Raw genomic sequence first — 20,572 nt, 5'->3', positions numbered from 1 at the left:
TTTAGCAATTTTTTGAAGTAATTACTCCCTTCAAGGATATCTTTTTCTCCAGTTTTCATATCACCTTTATCATCTCTAATTTCTTTTACAGCACTCTTTCCTCTATTTCTGAGCTTCTTCAACAACCTCTAGAATATCTTGCCACCATCTAGATATTTATTTTCTATGTTCTTACCAAAGTCTTCCCATGACTTTTGTTTAGCTAGTTTTACAAGAAATTATATTCTTGTTTAATTCTTTTTCCAAGCACAAGCAAACAAAGTTTGCACATGAAGTATTATAACGAGGCTCTTGTATATAGAGGATGATGACTTCACATTAATTGCTTCAGTATTCCATAATGCAAAGCACACATCTTTTTGAACATGTATCATACTATGCATTATGGGAAGGGCCACTATTTGAAGGTTATGAGTACCTTTTTACAGTACCTTTATTGAGGTACTGTTAAAGTGCAGTGATACCTCTCTCCAAAACTGAGTGATTTATAAGATCATGCTAAATCTCACTAAGTGACTCTAAAGGATCATTACCAAACTGATCACTCCAGGACAGGAAAATCAGTGGTGGCTCCACTCAATGACAGGCAAAAAACCCACTGAATAGAGCCCCATCATTGGGAAACAGACACAGAAGAGATACCAAGGTTGAATTAATGCAGTGTCATACATATATTTCCTGTATACAAGTAGTAAAACAGTGCATCACATTATTACTAAAATTCTCTGGATTAGAGATAATCACTTAGTTACAGATTAAATTTAAACTTGTTAATAAATTATATTATTATTTAATCCTTTATTCAAGTGTAAGAACAAAGTTCTTGTATGAAGGTAACTTCACAACTAGGCTACTTGTATATAGAGCATGATGACTTCACATTGGTTACCTTTGTATTTCATAATGCAAGGCACACATCCTTCTGGATGTGTATAATGCTATGCATTATTGGAATGGTTTACCCAGACCAGTTTCGACCTTTGTTCAGGTTTGTAACCAAATAATGTGATATACTTTTTTACTACAGAGAGAGATTAGTCAAAACACTAAACTGTATACAGCTCTAGCTGTATACAAGACTGTGTTCAAACCAAGTTTAACTTATGGATCTGAGAGCTGGGTTAGAAATAAAACTCTTCATCAGAGACTGGAGACCACAGATACAAGAATCCTGAAAAGATTAGGGGACTGAACAGATGACATCAATGGCAATATCATATTGAAAACAAGCCTGTTAGGAAAGAACTTGACATTGCTAACATTCAGGAATCTGTTAGCAGAGCTAATCTTGGGTGGTATGGCCACTTAAACAGAATGGGAGAGGAAATATTAGCCAAACAAGTGTTCTTTTCCAAGATGGCAGAAAAAAGACCCAAAGGAAGACCAAGATGTAGGTGGATTGATACAGTAAAAGTGCCTTGGAAGACAGAAATATAAAAGCTGATAATGCTGGAATGTTGACAGATAACAGGCTAACGTGGAAGAAAATTGTTGATAGGAAGTTAGTAATGATGTAACTTTTCATGTGTTCTTATCATAAGATGCTGTACATCGCCAAAGGGTATATGTCAGAAATTTGATGATTATGATGATTTTTTTAATGCAGGAAATATGACTTCTGTCATATTTCCTGCATTGTATTACTCCACTGATAGATGTCAATAATGGTCAAAACCTTTGATCACTAAATAACAATTAAAATCACATTGAAAAAAAAATGCAGATTTCCATATTTGCCAACATTGATTGCTTCATTATAAACACTAATAATGTGCATGCAATGTCTGCACATCAAAACCTGATCTTTTATTTCTCACAGAACCTCACCTGATATTCTGAATATCAACTGTTTTCCTCAATATCCTGCATGATTCCTTCCATAAAATGGGCAGTAGTATACATACGCATTTGTGAGATCTGATGTTCAGTACCGTATATTGTTAAACTTGGAATCTTTCTCTTTATGGGGGGGGGGGCTGGAAAGGTCTTATAAACACCCTAGAGCAAAAATGATATTAAACAACTGATATAACCACCACCACAAGAAAGAACATACAAGGATATAAGAATAAATATAAGAACATAAGTTTCCTTCATAACTCTGTTACTAGTATGTTCTTTCTTGTAGTTATAACAGTTGCTTTAATATCATTTTTGTCTAGGTGCTTATCAGAACTTTCCAGATCCCTCTCCTCAATATGATTTAGTATCTCACAATTTCTTTGCTGGGAGTCTGAATAATTTGATCAATTACTTATCTTTGAATAAATAATCTCTGAAGATAAATTCCCTTTTCGGATATCTCTGAAGATTGGATTTCTGCAGTGTACTTACTGAAATAGTAAGATTCTGTGTCCTGGACACTTCAGTTTTGATAATTTACTGACTTCCCTTTTCTAACTTCACAGATTAAGCTGAAAGATATATGCTGTGGTATTGGCCATTGGTAATGATTTTATACAAATTGTCCATCTACCAACCAGAATACATCATCATCATCATCAAATTCCTGCCATATACCCTCAAGGGGCATACAGGATATGATAGTACTACATGAAAAATTTACATCACTACTAACTTCCTATCTACAATTTTCCTCCAAATCAGTCTATTACTTGTCAAGACTCCAACATTATCAGATCTTATATTTCTATCATCTAAGGCACTTTGTACCGTATCAATCCACCTATATCTTGGTCTTCCTCTGGGTCGTTTTCCTGCCAACCTGGCAGAGAACACTTGTTTTGCTAATTTTTCCTCTCCCATCCTGTATAAGTGACCATACCACCTGAGATTAGCTCTGCTAACACATTCCTGGATGCTGACAGTGGCAAGTTCTTTCCTAATAACCTAGTTTTTAATATGATATTGCCATTGATGCCATCTGTTCATGCCTCTAATCTTTCTCGGGACTCTCATATCTGTGGTCTCTAGTCTTTGGTCAAGTGTTTTACTTCTGACCCAGCTCTCAGATCCATAAGTTAAAACTGGTTTGAACACAGTCTTACTGTATACAACTAATTTAGTGTTCTGACTAATCTCTCTCTTATTCCATATGAATTTATTCAATTGACTTCCTACCATACCAGCTTTGTTGATTCTGTTATCTATTTGATATTTAATTTACCATCTTCACTAAAAATCGTGCCTAAGTAGCTGAAATGTTTTACTTGTTCCACAGGTTCTCCATTCATAACGCAGTTGACATTTTCAGTGATACTGAATATTTTCATTGTCTTTGTCTTTTTATTGCTGACCTTCATACCATATCTATCACAACAGATATTCAATTTAATCAGGGAATCTTGCAGATTTGTAGTGGATTTATTTAGAAGTGTAACATTGTCCACATAAAGCAAAGAGCTGACATTAACATCTCCAATTTTGATATCATGTTTAATGCCACTTTCTTTCATAATGTGATCCATATAGATAATGAATAACAGAGGGGATAATCCTCTACTTCTTTCAATTCTAACAGCTGACAACTCAAATAAAGACTTTAAACATTAAAGCAGGTTTTTGAAGATATCTCCAAAGTGTTGGAGCTGTTTTCATAGTATGGAGTACTATGAGTTTTTTTTTGAATGATGCTTTTGCTGCATCATTAAAAAAATGTGACCTTTTATAATTTCATAATTTCTTATTTATGTTTTAACCACAATAAATGTGGTTAAAATATAAATAAGTAATTATGTATTTCTTTATTTACATTGTACTTATACATTTGAAATATACAGTTCTTATTAGCACTGAATTACATTTATATAGGACTTTTACTTACAACATGCATTCGTTTGGCTTGAGTAAAGAGTTTTGCCTTGAATTTCTCCACAAACAGTCAACCATTGCCAGCCTACAGAAAGGTATGTATATGAGTATATTAAGAGAGTAATTAATAAACTATATGCATTGTTAATTAATAAGCTGCATGTCTTCCATAATATTGTTTAGCCAACAAAAGCAAATGACATCAACTGCTGTACTTTTGTAGAGAATGGAGTAGTACAAATTCATGTGTGTTATCTTTAAAAGAGAAGTAAAACAAATGCATAATTGACTTCTGAACTGTAATCATTAATCCCACTCTGATCCTCTTGTGTTACTTGAACACCTTCATAATGTTATAAATCCTTTCAAATGTTCTTGATTGATATGCGAATTTCGATTGAATTTTTCAAAACATTACAAGCTAGTTACAGATGACATGATTTAAAGCTTATCACATCCTTTCAGAGATTAAGCCCAGTTGTCTATTCTAGGTCTTTCCATCTTTTCCTTGGTAATCCATGACTTCTATATTCTCCAAGAGAGAGTGGTATTGGAGTATTTTCTTGGGTAGTCTTGAACTGTCCATTCTTTCGACATGTTCAGTCCACTTCTCTCGGTGTTCATATATTTTGTCCATTGCTGAGTCTATTTTTAGTTCTTTATGTATTTCTGTGCTTTTTTTGTTCCAGGGAGTAACCTGCAGTCCTTCACAGGAATGTCATTTCTCTTTCTAATCTTTTTTTTTTCTGCAGTGGAGAGGGTCCAGAGGCAAGTGACCTCAATATCAGGACTTTGGACTGCTAGCTATGGAGAGAGAGGTTGATAAAATATGGATTGCAGATTTTAGTGGATAGGAGGATAAGAGGTGATATGATAGGCATTTAAGTTAATGAGAGGATTTTATTGGGTTAATCCAAATGAGATTATAAAAAGAGTAGAAGGTGAGAGGGGGGGAAAACCTGAAGTCATCCCTGGAAGTTATGTAAGAGCGTGGTGAAGAGGAGTGTGAGGAGTAGATTTTTTATATGGAGAATTGTCAGTGAATGGAATGCATTATCAGAATGTGTTGTTAATGCAAGGAGTGTTAAGGATTTTGAGATTCAGTGTGATATGTTGTCAGTTTAATGGACCTTCCATGATGAGTCTACTGACTCCATGAACAGTGCAATAATAATATTTCAGTTTCATTGGTACACTTCATATCCACAGCTTGGTCAATGGCTATACATCATGGCCATTCGGAATGTTAATAGATATTGCATTGGACTGGTGATAGAGATGAGTAAGGTTAGCAGAAGTCCTCAAAAATGTAAACTAATTTTAACAGAGAGAAAGCATTACATCACTGTAATTTTGCTAACCATCTTCCTTTACATATCACAGGTTCCAATACTTCTTTAAAATACTGCAATTTTCTGGTTGTTCAGGTATATTATCTGAATGTTACAGTTTTCTTTACTGTATTGAAGTTGGTGTCCATGCTTCTTCAAATGTAAGTTGCAACCTTGGATACAGGTTTTCTAGCAACTTTGCTTGTGTAACTAGTTTATCATATACTTTGTTTTTGTAACTAGTTGCCAGCCTGGTTGGCTGAGTGGTTAGCATATCTGCTCTCCAGCCAAAAGGCTGTGGGTTTGAATCCCGGTATAGGCATGGATGTTTGTGATTGTCTGTGGAAATACTAGTGGTGGTCAGCGGTAGATGCCGTTGGTGTAGTTGCGGTTAGTTGGAGACAGAGTTGTAGAGTAGGTGCCCTCCCCCGATGAGTTCTTGGACTCCCGGAGGTGTCAGAATAATAGTAACAATAATAATATATTTCTTCCTGGGGGAGGGGAAGATGACCAATTATAATTAAATATACTTCATTAAAATCTTAACCTAATACATACATTTAATAAATATTTTTGAATGAATCATGTAGTGTCATACATAAAGTTACTGGAAATCTAAATAAAACAAGATTTCATCCATATATTATGTCTTTGTTAGATATTTTCTTAAGGAATTAACTGTAATTCAGCACATAACTTTGAGATAGTGCCTCAATAATATTATTTCAGAACATAGAAGTGCAGCATGTTTCTGCTTCCATAGTGTCCTTTTGTAAGCAAGTTATGTTGAAATTGAATGTGAAATGCAGTACTACAAACTGAAAGGAAGTACTCAAAATTTATAAATCTTCTGAAAAGAAGTAGATAAACATTGCCTGGACTTAGGCCTGATTACAGTTATTCTATGCTGATAACTAGGCCAGGATATAGCAAATATAGCAACCAGAGCCTACATCTGTGGAGCAAGTATCAGTGCTGCAGGCAGTATGGAGTATTTTCTTGATACATGTGAGGTCCTCTGATATCTTGTTAGCCACATTGTTTCTGAATAAATGAATACCTTCATGCTGAGCTCATTCATCAATTTATTCAAAATGAACACAGTTCCAGTTGGCTTTTTTGTGTTTTCATTTCCACTGATAATACTGGAAGAAATGTCAAAATATTTGCTATCTGCAACCTATCACAAATCACCCACCTACCCACCAGAATAACAGATAACCTTTCCCCCATCCATTCAACACTTGACATTCTCACTGTGCTCTTCCAAATATACTCTGTCAGATGTTGTTTTGGTAACTTACAGCATGAACTTTGTCAGAGTTTTCATTTCAAACTTTTTATGTAAGTTTTTTCCTGATATTATTTATTGTAATGGCTTCTACTTCACTCTCAATCATTCATTATATGGGCAATCATTCTTGCTTCTCTGAAATGAATGTAACAGGAAATGCAAAGAACTGTTTTGATTTCTTTGTTTTATTATATGACAATAAAAAAAAAATTCATGAATAGGAAATAAAAATATCAAAGAATTTATGCAATGGCTTCCTATCAAAGGGAGCATAGCTATTTGGATTGTTCAACTCAAGCTGACTTATTTGAATCAGTCACAGAATGACTAATAAAATGTGTTCATGGGTAGGGGAAATACTAGTTAGAAGCACTTTTTATATGAGTGAAAATAAACATTTATTTTAATAATTTTCTTGTTTTTAATTTCAGAGCATGTTGAACTTCTAAAGGAAAACATACAAAGAATGTACAAAGAAGATCGATAATATTTCATATCATGTATGCTATATAAGGAAGGTGTAATTAATTATAAGGTATAAAATGTTGAACAGAACTACTGCAAGATGTGTGTTGTGTGTGCGAGAGAAAGAGAGAGAGAGAGGAAGAGAATATTAATAAAAAAAAAAATTTTGCCATATACAAAACATTTTTCATGATTTCAGAATAATAATTGTATTATTTAATCAGTGAAATTCACATCGTTCTTAAAGCTGTATATATCTATTTTTGAAGAGATATGTATACCAAAAATAGGTATATCTTTTACACAATATGTGCTTTATTTTTATAGTGATGGTTTTATAAATTGTCAACTTGTAAATATGGTAAATGTATATTTTGACATAAAATCTTAAATTATTAGAACATTTTAAATAAGTTAAATGGGTATGTATATTTTTGTCAGAAATGAGCTATAAGCACTTTTTTTATCCTAATACAAAGTGCATTTAATATTCGTAAAGCAGGGATGTATACATATGTTAATATTTGTTACACTGCATAAAATCCTTTTATAAATAGTGAAATATTTATGTGTTAGATGTGTACTGTTATGTAAAAATTTTTCATAATTTTGATATAATTTAAATTGAAAAGTAAGCTATTCTTGTACATCAAATCTCACACAGAAGGGAAGATAAAACGGTAGCAAATAGTTTTTTTTTTTTTTAAATGAATACTAAATATGTTGCTTGTTTGTTCCCCCCCCCTTCCCCCATCTCAGAATTTTTTATTTGGATTTTCAGATTGTTTGGAAACTAGACAGTACCCTAATTTTTTAAATAATATAGCACATCCTCTCAAAATCAGAATGTTAAAATGGAATAACGTGTCCTCTTTTTTATAATTGTGCTGTCAAAATTGAGCCCGAATTGTTAGACTAATAATTGATATTTAGAACATTTTTATTGTAGAGCAATAATAGAATTAAGCTAGTGTAAATGTTTTTGGATTGCATATACATTATTTGCATAGAAAAAATTGTGATAACTGCTACATAGTTTGCAAAAATTTGTGAGCGATCACTTGTGAATCTTCATTCAGCTTCATATATGAAGGTACATTGCAAACCTGCAACAATGCGAGGAGCATACAATAGCAACTGATAAAAAAAAAAGTAATTATATGAATCAATTTTGTTTTATTAAAAATAAAGCATATTTTTTTGTTTACATGTACATCTGAATTCAAATAAGATACAGACATACCCTGACTTACGTGAATCCGGAGTTAAGTTACACGGTTTCTTATATGTACGTATTCCCGTTCCGCTTCACCACTAGTCGTATGTTTCTGGTGCCGGCTGCATTCGGCAGTGTCGCACATACTATGAACAAGCACTGACGTGTTTTGCACGTTCTCCATTCATACATGATTTTTATAGTCTACACACCTTGTGATTATTTAATGTTATGTTCTTGATAAAAATTTTATCACATAAAAAATAATAATGTCGTCCAAAAGAAGCAAGTCTGATTCTGATATAGCTAGCAAGAAAAGCAAAACATTGACTTTGGAAACAAAACTCAACATTATTATGGATTTTGAAGGCAGAATGAAAATTTGTGAGCTAGCAAAGAAGTTCGGTCTACACGAATCCACAGTAAGAACAGTCATAAAAGAAAGGTTTACAGATTTTGGAGGACATAGATTCTAACAGGGAACAAATTGTAGCCACAAGACAAGGAATAAAAAAATCATTGGCTTGCTATGAAGAAATTTTGCATGACAAGAAAAAGACATTATGCCATCAGACGAATCTATTAGATTTTATGAAACGATCGACATAGAAATAACTTTCTTTTTTTTTATGTACGAAAAACTACAATTATGATTATATTTCTTAAAAAAAAATATAGGCGTTTTTATAAACCTTAGGTCCCAATTAACTAATATTTTGTATGTTTGTATATATAAATTACATGCAAAATTATACCCCGAGTTACATGAATTTGACTTGCGCACTTTTTTTGTAGGTTCTACCTACCACATAACTTCAGGGTATGACTGTAGACATTTACAATGAAATATAATTATTTTATTTATTTATTATTATTATTATTTTGATAAGGGAATAATGAAAATGTAGGAAGGGGTACATGGATATCTGAAGTTTGAGAAACACTGGTCACATGGATATCTGAAGTTTGAGAAACACTGGTCTAGTATAAGAACATCATCCAAAAATATAACTAATAGACATTCTAATTATAACAGAACTTTGTTTTGTAGATACTGTGCTCTTCATGGTCTAGATGTTAAATGATCAATTTTTTTTTTTTTAATATGATCATTTCTCAATTACATGTTTCATTAACTACATAATTTAGTTATGAATCAGGCTAGCTTTATGGCATGATGATCAGATTGTTTCCTTTAATGACTATATGTGGAGGTTAAAAATATATTTGTCAGTTGCTCCTGTTTCTTACTTATTACAGCAGATTTTTTTTTTTAGAATGACTTCCTTTATCTTTAGAATAAAAGTACACTAATTGTATTCATTCACTTTTTGGCCAAGATCTTCATACATGACCATTTCTGAGAAGTTCCTGCAAGGAATACAAACAGAGGCTTCTCTGATTACTGAATGTTGAGAACTTCAACACAGAGCTCTGATAAATGGCCTTAAAAAGAAATGCATGAAAAACAAAAACAGTAATGATTGCAAATAAAAACATGAATAAAATCTAAACATACCTTTTAAAGTTTATCAACTAGAACAAATAGATAAGTTTATGTAATAAAATAATGCATTAAAACAAATAGTTTGTCTATATAAAAAAACAAGTTAATAAAGTAGATATTTTTCAATGGCACTTCCTTTTCACAGGAATTATAAGCAGTTGTAAAATGTTAATGTTGTCATTTTGTGTGTATGTGTGTGTGTGGTATTGACCATAAATTTTCCAAAATTAACTTTTATTCTATTTTTACATTTCATTAGAAGTAGTTTTATTGATTCACAAAATGTGAAGTATGAACTTAAACATATCATGCACTGGTAATGTCGATTACTGTGTAGTATATGGCATCCTCTGATAGGAGCATATCAGTTTAAAAACAAAAAAATATTAAAACCTTATTATTTTTTAAAATGGAGGTTGTATAATCAAAACTTACTCCATTTGAAGATCCTGTAAAAAAATAAATTTTTTAAAAAGATTTTCAAATGTAATATTAATGCTCATGTTATTTTTAATCTTATTTCTTCTCCCTTCTTTCTGTTAGAGGCTGAATGCTGAAAATTAATTTGAATCTCCCTCCCGTACCTTAATAATGATATTAATATAATCTAATAAGCAAGTTAGTGTCTATTTATAACCAAGGCATCTGTAAATGTATTATATTCACAGTTATATTGTCAAAGATCACTACTTTTTTTTTAAACTTGTAACTTTAATTGAAGGTTTTGTCAGTTATATTGTATTCAACAGTAATTGGGAAAGTAATGGATCCATAACATTTGTTAAATGCATTAGAAAATTTCTGCCTTTGGTAGATTAGAGTAGTATATTTTATGTTGTAGTGTTAGTCCTGATTAACTGGTAACTTTATCTTATAAAGTTTACCCAAATCCTAAGCATGCAGAATAATCCATAAATTATTGTATTTTTAATGATAATGCTTTCAAAGCTTACACTGATGTGAAATCGGATCATCACAAGAGCAACATGGTTACAAAGAATAAATATAATATGGTCATCAGGAAGCCATTTATACAAAATAAAAGTAATGACTGGATGATGCTATATAAGATGAATGAAGTATTAATGCCATGATGTGCCCAACCTGGTTAAATATTTTTAGGAATAGAAGTAATGCAGTTATTCTTGAGGACAGATTTTATTGGTGCTACTTTTTTCTAAGGGATGGAGTAATGAAGAAAAAGATATTCTATGTGCTGCCTGAGGGTAAAAAAAATGATCTGATCTTAAGAAATGGAAGAAATTTTTAACAGGTCTGAATGATGTTTATATTTTCTATGTTCTACTAGTTTGGCTATTTGTTCATGTGTAAGGAACTGAGAATCTGTTATTTTCCTTAGAGGGTTTAGATAGTACCCTACTGAACTTTTTTTTTTCCTTTTGTTATATGATAACCATTGTACAAAGATATCCTCTTTTATTTTGAGTATTTACTGAATACACACACTTACACTTGGGTCTCTTTTTATGCATATGTTTTTTATGCGGATTTGAAGTTAGGCACTGCATAACTTCAAAACTAATGTACCATTGGACATAATGAACAATGTGTTGCAGCACATTCTGGCGTAACATGAGTAACGTGTAAGCAGTGATTGTCCATGAAGTTTAATTTTGCATACGAGTAAGTGTTTGTCTTTTCATTGTCATGAGTTTAAATTTTGCTAATTTTTATTTTAAGGATTTAATTTGGCCCAATAAAAAAAAAAGCACCAAAGAAAAGCAATTTCTTTGGAAATGAAAATTGCAATTTTTGATTGGTTAGCAAAAGGAGAGGGATCTACGGCAATTGGTAAACATTTTAATTTAGGCGAATCTACTATAGGAGCAATTAAAAAGAATGAAGTTGCAATAAGAAAATCTGTCATTTCTGGCACAAAACTAAGTGCGAAATTATCATCGTACTCAAGAGATACTTTATTAGAAAAAACAGAACGAGTGCTAGCAATTTGGATTGAAGAATTAACTCAAAGAAGAATTCCTATAAGTGGTTATTTAATTAAACAAAAAGCTCTTCAGTTTTATGAACATATGAAGCAATTGGAGCCATCTACTTCCACTTCCCAGGCTGATAAAGAATTTTCGGCTAGCAAAGGATGGCTGACCTGGTTTTAAAGAGGAATGAACTACTTCATAACGTGAAGATTACAGGTGAGGTTGTAGCAGAAGACGAAGAAGCAGCCAAAAAGTTTCAAGAGGAGTTAGCCAATATTGAAGATGGTGGATATTATCCCGATCAAGTGTTTAACTCTGAAGAAAAAGGATTGTTTTGGAAGAAAATGCCTAGTCGAACTTGCATTGCAAAGTCTGAGAAAAAAGCAAGTGGGTTTAAAGCAAATAAAGATCGAGTAAGTTGCTTTGTAGCAATGCATCAAGGGATCGAATGTTGAAATCCCTCCTAATACAGCGATCTCTAAGACCATGTGCTCTAAAAGGCAAAGATCTAAAACAGCTGCCGGTACATTAGATGGCTAATACAAAGGCCTGGGTAACAACTATATTTACCGAATGGTTCAATCATTGCTTTACACCAGAAGTGGAAACATATACAAAGCAAAAATCTCTCGATTTTAAAGTTTTATTAATTATTGACAATGCACCAAGTGATCCGCATTTAGAACATCCAACTGTGCAGGTAGTGTTTTTTCCACCCAATACAACAAACATTATTCAGTCCATTAGATCAAGGCATCAATTGCTACTTTTAAAAAATATTACATTAAGCACACTTTTCAATTTATATTGGATAAACTAGAAAATGAATCATTAACAGTAACTGACGTTAGAAAAAAATTTTCTATTTTGGACTGCTTAAATCATGTTGCATCTGCTATCGCTGAAATAAGACCACAAACTTTAAATGCCTGCTGGAAAGCAGCTTGGCCTGGATGCATTGCAAATAGTGCAACCATTCAAACATCTACATTATTAGCTGAAATCATTACTTTGGCACATGAAATTGGTGGAGAAGGTTTTGATACATTTAGCCAGAATGACGTAGACAAATTGCTTGTGGATGATGCTTTACGTGACAATGATATTATTGGATATTGATATTGGATATTAACTTTAGATATTTGAAGATCCAGAAAATGATAGTGAAGTGGAAGAAAAACCTGCCCCCCCCTCACTGCAAATACAATTTGAGAAGGTCTTGAACTGTGCAATAAATTGGAAAATCATTTTCTTGTTAATTACACAAATTCTGAACAAGCCTTTAAATTCCAATGTGAGCTGAAGAACTGTATGTCTGGATATCACAAGCTGTATAAAAACATTAGTAAAATCATCATACCAAAGTTTAATCGCTGATTACATTGTCAGAAGAAAAAAAATCAGCACAGAACGAGGGTGAAGTTAATTCTGTTTGTGAAGAACCATTGCCTTTACCATACAGATCTGATGCGCTGACTATCTCTTCTGGTGATGAAAGTGATTTCGCACCAGTTCGCAAACATTGCTGAATATTGTCTAATAGTAACGATAATTCTGATGAAAAATGTAAAAAAAAATGTTACTTTTCAATAAAATTAAATGAATAAAGCTTTAAAACAAACTTAGACATTCTTATTTTCCTGAATTTTTTATAAACTTTTTTATGCGATTTTAGGTTTATTTTAATTCATTGCTTCGGTTTTATGTGGTTTTAGAAAATTATGGAATGTATCTCTAATTTTTCAACGTAAGTTAGATCTTTTTTGTGCAATTTTTTATATGCAGTTTTCTGTGGACGTATCTACCATATAAAAAAGAGACCCGACTCTATGTGTGTGTGTATAGAAACAGTCCTGAGTATCAGTATGATAAAGTTAATCTTAATAGGTGTGTCTAATAACAGAGATAATTACCATGTAATTGTCTCAGTTAAATACGAATTGATGTCTTCTCATAAAATTTGCATTATAATGTATACTTTAGAATGAAATGCAAGCATCTGTCCAAAAATATTTACAGCTATGTTATAATTTGGGTATTTGCTAATTATATGTTGTTTTATGATGATAGTTGTTTACTAAATATATACCAAAAACAAAATACCAAACCAGCTCTTCCTCTCTCTCTTTATCCATGTTTATGTAGTATGGTATAAATGTATATATACCATAGTATATTTAGTGTCTTCCACAACTGTGATATATTAAAGGTGATGGTAGTTATTGTTAGAAATGTGATATGTCATACTTTATATGTTTGTTATTAACTACCTTGTCATAGGTAATATTGCCAGTCTCCTTGCCTTGGTTGTTAAGCACAGATTTAATAACACTGTAATGGAATCATTTTTATGACTATCTAGTATAGTGATGTTGGCATTTAGATGATTATTGTGTTGTGCATTTGTATGCTAGTTGAAACACTACATTTCTCTAACCTTAATAAGCAATAACTTGAATGATTTTTTCTATATATTATATTGTTCATAATTATTATTATAGGAAGAAGATTAAAGCTTCCAAGAAAATGATGGAAAGTTAATTTTAACAACTTTTTCATAGATTAGATCTTCTAATGGTATTATATGGGATTATTCAAAAGTGGCTTCATGACTTTCAAGCCTGATAACATTTACCGGCTTTGTTGGTACAGAACATTGGCAGAGTATAGTATTGACAACCAAAATCAGTTTTGTTGAACCCTTGCTACACCTCTCAAGAAAGGTTGAAAATATACAGTTTACTGCTACCTACTTTTGAGGAGTCAAGTTAGATAAGCTAGGAACCTTACCCTTGAAATCAAACATGATTTTCATGCCACTTCAGCCATTCAGCAAGCATGGTAGCACAAAATATCCCACAAATAATAAAAATCAACTTCAAATACTATCTAGTAATTTTGGACTACCCTAATAATTTCCAAATGTAGAATGAGTTTTACAAATTTCAGAACCATGGCAAGTTCAAACATAGCCTGTCATTGGTAAATGATAGCATTATCCCACTTTATATTGACTCCTGTCCATAAAAGATTGCACACCTATAATATATTGGTACTGTAGGTGGACTGAACTTATTAATTTTTTTCCCCATATAATTCAGAAACCCTTCTCTAGAGACCAAACAAACTCCTTCAAGCTATTTTAGACCTCCATTGAGGAAGCACCTAAAAGACATTCACAAACATGCCTGTGGAATTTGAATCCTCTTCTTGTTGGAGAGCAGGTCTGATATCCACTTAGCCAACTAGGCTGGCAAATCAGGCTTGCTATTCAGTGGCCTCTTGACCAGTGAATAGCAAACATAAGAGAAGTTATGTAGCATCTTTCGTTGAGTGTTACATTTGTGATAATGATCCTTTAAGAATTCTGATATGAAATGCAGTTTAATGGAGTTGAGGTGTATCACTTTGCATGTTTATTTCATATTAATAGAACAAAGGAAAAGAGGTTACATTCTCTCAGGATATCCAATTTACAAGTACAGATTTCCTAACATCTACAAATAAACATCATTCAATATTTATCCCATTGATTGGACTTTGCCATTATCTAGATAATCTCAAAACCTGCAGTTAAGTATTTTTTGGATGAGCTGTCATCATGTTCTTAGATTAATTTGTTTGTTGTGAAAGTGGAAAAATTTTATCCATTTACTCATTTTATTTAGCCTTACTTGGAAAAGACAGAAAATTCCTGTTATCATAATGAGATTTAAAAGTTTCATTATTAATAAGATAATTACTATGTAATTGTCTTATGAATGATGTCTTCTCATAAAATGTGCGTTGTAATGTATACTTTAGAATGAAATGCAAAATTATGCCTCACTAGTACAACGGTTTACATTGTGGCATCATTTTGCTATGATAACATTGAAAAACAACAACAATAATAATTATTTGGTAACCTCCATGGAGTCAACAGACTCATCATGGGAGGCCCACTCAACCTGCAACATGTCTATCATAATGAGCTTTGAAGTTATTTACACTACCTGGACTCAAAACACACTCAGGCAATGCATTTGCTCACTAACAACTCTTCATGTAAAAAATCTACTCCTCACACCCTTCTTCACATCTTTATACAACTTCCAGGGATGACTTCTCACTCTTCCCATCTTAACATTCACTCTTTTTATAATTTCTTCTGTATTAATCTGATAGAGACCTTCAAGTTAGTTAAGGGATTCAATCATATCTTCTCTTTTCCTCCTATCCACCAACCTTTACAATCCACATTCTCTCAAATGTTCTTCATAACCTACGCTCCAGAGTCCGATATATATATATATATATATATATGGGAATAAATTTTAGAAACCGGTCTGGGTAGTGACCCCACCCATAATGCATTGCAGTATACATCTTCTAGTGAGATGTGCTTTACATTATGGGAAAATACTAAGAATAGTGATCAAAGCTTTAACCACCTTTACAATGAGCTGCCCTGGTGTTGTACCATCTTTAGACTTGAACTTTGTTTCAGGCGCAAACTTAATTGTTTGCATACTTGGGATTAGGAGCTAAAATAACCAAGCATATAAAATTGCTTGGTTATCCTAATATATATATATATATATATATCACTTTGGTTATTTGTCTTTGGACCCCCTCTATTGTTTCCACATCACAATGAAAACTAAATGACCAAATCTGAGCACAATAGTCCATATGTGGTCAGACCAATGCCTTATATAGAGGACACCACCACCACCTTATCCCTACATGCCAATGTACTTTTTATTGTAGCAGCAATACAATGTGCAGTTTGCAACACATGCAATTTGCCCTTGGAACTTCAGTCCACTGTCTACCATCATTCCAAGATCCCGAATCTCATCCACTTCCTGAAGTACAGTTCCACCAATACAGTATGTAGCCTTATATTTCTGTATCCCAAAGTGTATACCTTGCATTTATTAATATTTAAACTGCAACCCCATTCATTTATCCAAGTCTTCAAAGTCTATTCAAATCTTCCTGTAGAGAATTAATCAGCACTACTGATAATTCTATCTAACTTTGCATTAACAGCAAACATTTGAAGATCCCAGTCAGTCCACATGAAATATTATTAACAAATAAGTTAAACAGTTAGGGTCCAAGAACAGAATCCTGAGGCATGCCACTGTTTCTGAATGGCTCCATCATACATAACTTGCTAGTATTGTTCAGAGAGCCAATCTCCAATCCATCTAATCGATATACTATCTATTCCTATTCTCTTCAGCTTGTACATCAACTCATCAAGTGGTAATCCATCAAATGCTTTTGCAAATGCCAAGAATAACACTATATGATTCTCCCTTATCCAACACATTTATCACTTTATCATAAAAACATAATCATAGGATCTGCACTTCGCAAACCCATGCTGACCATCATAGAAAATTCTACGTTAATCAACCCAATCCTGTATTCTATTTCTAACCAGTACGTTGATCACAACTGCAGATATACAAACCAGTCTATAATTGGAAACTTCTGTTCTCAAATCATGCTTGTGGAGAGGTATTATTTTGCCTTTTTTTTCCTACTCCTTACAAACCTTCCCTACTGCAAGACTTTCAATAACCAATACAAGGGCATGGCTAACTCTTTTGCACATTCTTTAAAAATACATGGTGATATGTCATCCATTCCCACAGCCTTATTAACATCTAACCCAAGGCAACACTTGATACACCTCTGATTCTTTCATTTTTAATTCTCCTAATTTTTGCCTCCCTTCTGCATGTTGCACAGCATCATTCACACCACTACAATATGCACTGATGAAGTGTTTGTTAAATAATTCCACTATATCATTTGCTATGGTTACTCTTCTACCATAATTATCAACAGTATCAACCTGTCATACTTATTTTTCCTCTTGCTTGCCACATAGCAGAAAAATTTGAATTAATCAATAATGAATTGTGTAAATCTTAAGAAGAGTACAATTTTGGATTATTATTACTTGCTGTATAAATGGGACTCTCCCTTCTTCCCACCCCCCCACACATACTTAGTGTAATTATGAATACATAAAGGTTTACTGAAAGCTACCTGCTTTCGGTGAACCTTTGTTTTGAAAAATATGTAATGATTTAATACAAAAAATTAGTGTCTATGCAAGTTAGATCCAGCTTCTTTATAATCTTCTTCAAATGTTTTTTTTTTTTTTAATCTCATGTTTTAGACTTAATAGAATAAAACCACTATGAAAGGATTTTAAATATTTAATTCTTCCAGTATTTTGTCTCGCCCACAGAGACATCTTTAGGCAATACAATATGGAACTTGTAACATACACAAAGGTAACACAAACTAAGTGAAACATGTGGACAAAAGATTAGTGCTAACTAGGTGGGGACATCCTCTGTGAGCACATGTTGGTAGCCTAGGATGTAAATTAGAATCTCAAAGTATAAGTGTTTATGGAACCATATTTTGTTCAGGTTATGCTGATCTCTGAGAGATGCATTCATAAAGTTTCCCATCATTCCAACCTCTCAGTAATATTTTATCATAAAAACGCTAACCAATAGTGCCTATAACCTCTCTTGCAGTAGAACTCCATATACACCATACCCTTCTTTAATGGTTATAGTTCACAAAGAATCCAAAATAAATAAGTTACTCCCCATCCCTCAATCCACAACCTTCTCCTCAGAAGGATTTTAGTAATGCCATCACCATCCCCTACATCTGAGGTACATAAGAAAAAAATAGCCAGAATTTTAAAGAAATGTGTCAAGTCCAGTTTGAAACTAGTTATCCTTATCTGCTCTACTAAGGACCAACTTCCTCTCTTAGTTCCTAGTGTATATAGAGTTCCTTGTTCCTGCAAGTTGGCCTACTATGGACAGACAAAAGATCAGCTACCATCTGCTTAGAAGAACATAAAAATTACATCTGCCATCATGATTATGGTAAACCATACCTTGTAGACCATGCTCTAGCTACAACTCATAGAATCAATGGGAAGTAAACCATCATGCTCCACTGCAGCAAACGTAGAAGAAATAGACTGTTTGTTTTTAGTCTGTAGCTGTCCTCAGAAATCAGCATAACCTAAACAAAATAGGTTACATAAAACTTCCAAATAACACATACTTTTAGATTCCAATTTACATCCTAGGTCACCAACATGTGCCCATGGAGGGTGCTCCCACCTGGTTAGGACTAATCTATCTTTTGTCCAAACTAAGTGTTTCACTTAGTTTGTGTGTGGTTTCATATTGTCCTTGAAGATGTCTCTATGATTGAGATGAATGTTGGAAGCATTAATGTTTTTTTATATCATATCACATTCAAATGTTTTGCCTGATTGCAATACTGCATTTAGTGGATAAGTTTTGCAAATTGTAAACAATATTCTCTTATAGCTTTCTCACATCCAACCTGTCACTTTTCTTAGCATAATTTTATAACATCCCATGTGAATCCCTCAGGAGATACCTATGTCAAGAATCGGTATGAAAGCAGAAATGAAGAATCAGATAACTACCTTTCTGCTTCTGTACTGATTCTTAAGTCCAAATTATGTACTGAGTTGTGCATAATTAAGATTTAAGTTGTACTGTTGAGTCAAGCTTAGCAATGTTATCTCAAGCAGTTTAAAATGGCATCCTTATTAAGTTCAGTTATTCTCAAGTGCATGCTTTTTCATTTAAAGAAGTTTTGCCAAAAGAGCTGTTGAACAGATTTGAATTTTTTGAGCACATGGTGATATCTATTATGAATATAATTCAGTTAACTGAAGGAGGACGTCTCTATGTTCATCTGCTATCTGAAGGAAAATATTTGTACTTTTGCATGCATATACCAAAAGATATCTTTTAGATAATGAATCACATGGTCACTGTCTTCCCAGGGAAAGTAAAAATAGTGGGAAGTGTGCATGCTGACCATAAGTCATGAAAATTGCATGAAATCATCAGAAAAGAGAGACCAGTCAGTCAATAATGAAGTCCCCAATTCCTAATAGAATACAGTAAGAATAACATAAGCAGTTTATGGGTCAGCCATGATGAGTACTTCTAAGAATATTTGCATAAGGGCTTTTTAGTGGTACTGAAAGTTCTGTTTTCACCTACTGCATCTTACAGTTCTAAATCTCGCACACTTGAAATATGCTAAGAGCAACCACTAAAATAGGATGTAAATAAATCACCCCTCAGACTGACTTTCCAATGCTGGTTCTTTCTGCACCAAAAAAGAAAAATTCCACTAGATATGGCCATGTGTTCAAATCATTTCAAAAAGAAAGAAAAAAGAGGGAGAGAGATCAGATATGTGTGACAGATGTTGCCTTATGTATCTACCCCCTTTCAAAAAATAACCTATACTGCCTAAATTTTGAAAGGATGATGGAGGTGATACAGAATATTTAGTAGTGCATGAAAATAATTAGCAAGATTTTCAGTAAAACATAATTTATATGTTACAATTTTAGTCATTGAAAGCAAATAGCCTAAAGTTTTGTATGTTTCTATTGTTATTTTTTTAAATTTAAATAAAAGTACAGAAGCCAGCCAGTCACTCTACTTGCTGACTTATTTTTTTTCTCAGCAGAGAAAAGTTTAATGTTTTTGTTCATAGTGTGAGAATACCATTCATTGTGCAATTGGGAATTAACTAATGAAATTGGTTATTAACTAATAAATGGAAACTGGTATTTTTTTTTCTCTGTCACAGGCTTCGTTATACTTCGATAACTGGATTTGAAATTGCTTTTGAATAAATGGCAATGCATAGATAACAATCAGATTATAGAAGCATTCCAAATTACAGTAGAGTTATGGCAGATAGAAAAGGAATAAATTTATTTCTCCCCAATATCTTGTCTAGTTACAAAAAGTATTTCACGTTTGCTAGAATGCTAATTCCATAAGTAACATGTATGTTATATACCATCATCAAATTACTAATTTGTACCTTCAAGGGGGTGTATGGGATACTACAATGGCACTGTATCAAAAGTTTACTAAATATGTTAACAATTTTTCTCAAGATTCATCTCATCTGTTCAGGGCTCAAATATCA

The 20,572-nt window shown here is 32.8% G+C and overlaps 1 protein-coding gene across 1 annotated transcript in view; it reads left to right on the top strand.

The window, feature by feature from the left end:
• LOC150096632 (uncharacterized) overlaps positions 1–20,064 on the top strand; it is a 100,436-nt gene extending 80,372 nt beyond the window's left edge. The window contains exons 7-8 of the mRNA XM_090408597.1: positions 3,772–3,866; positions 6,828–20,064. Coding sequence (XP_090264723.1) covers positions 3,772–3,866; positions 6,828–6,883 — 151 coding nt within the window. The 3' untranslated portion in view covers positions 6,884–20,064. The remainder of the gene's footprint in view (positions 1–3,771; positions 3,867–6,827) is intronic.
• The last annotated feature ends 508 nt before the right edge of the window (positions 20,065–20,572 follow it).

This window comes from Typopeltis vanoorti, chromosome 18 (genome assembly GCF_054136105.1).
Source record: "Typopeltis vanoorti isolate ZY-2024b chromosome 18, IOZ_Tvanoo_1.0, whole genome shotgun sequence".
Taxonomy (NCBI): Eukaryota; Metazoa; Arthropoda; class Arachnida; order Uropygi; family Thelyphonidae; genus Typopeltis; species Typopeltis vanoorti.
The sequence above is the reverse complement of the archived record's forward strand: the minus strand, read 5'-3'. Positions and strand labels throughout refer to the sequence as shown.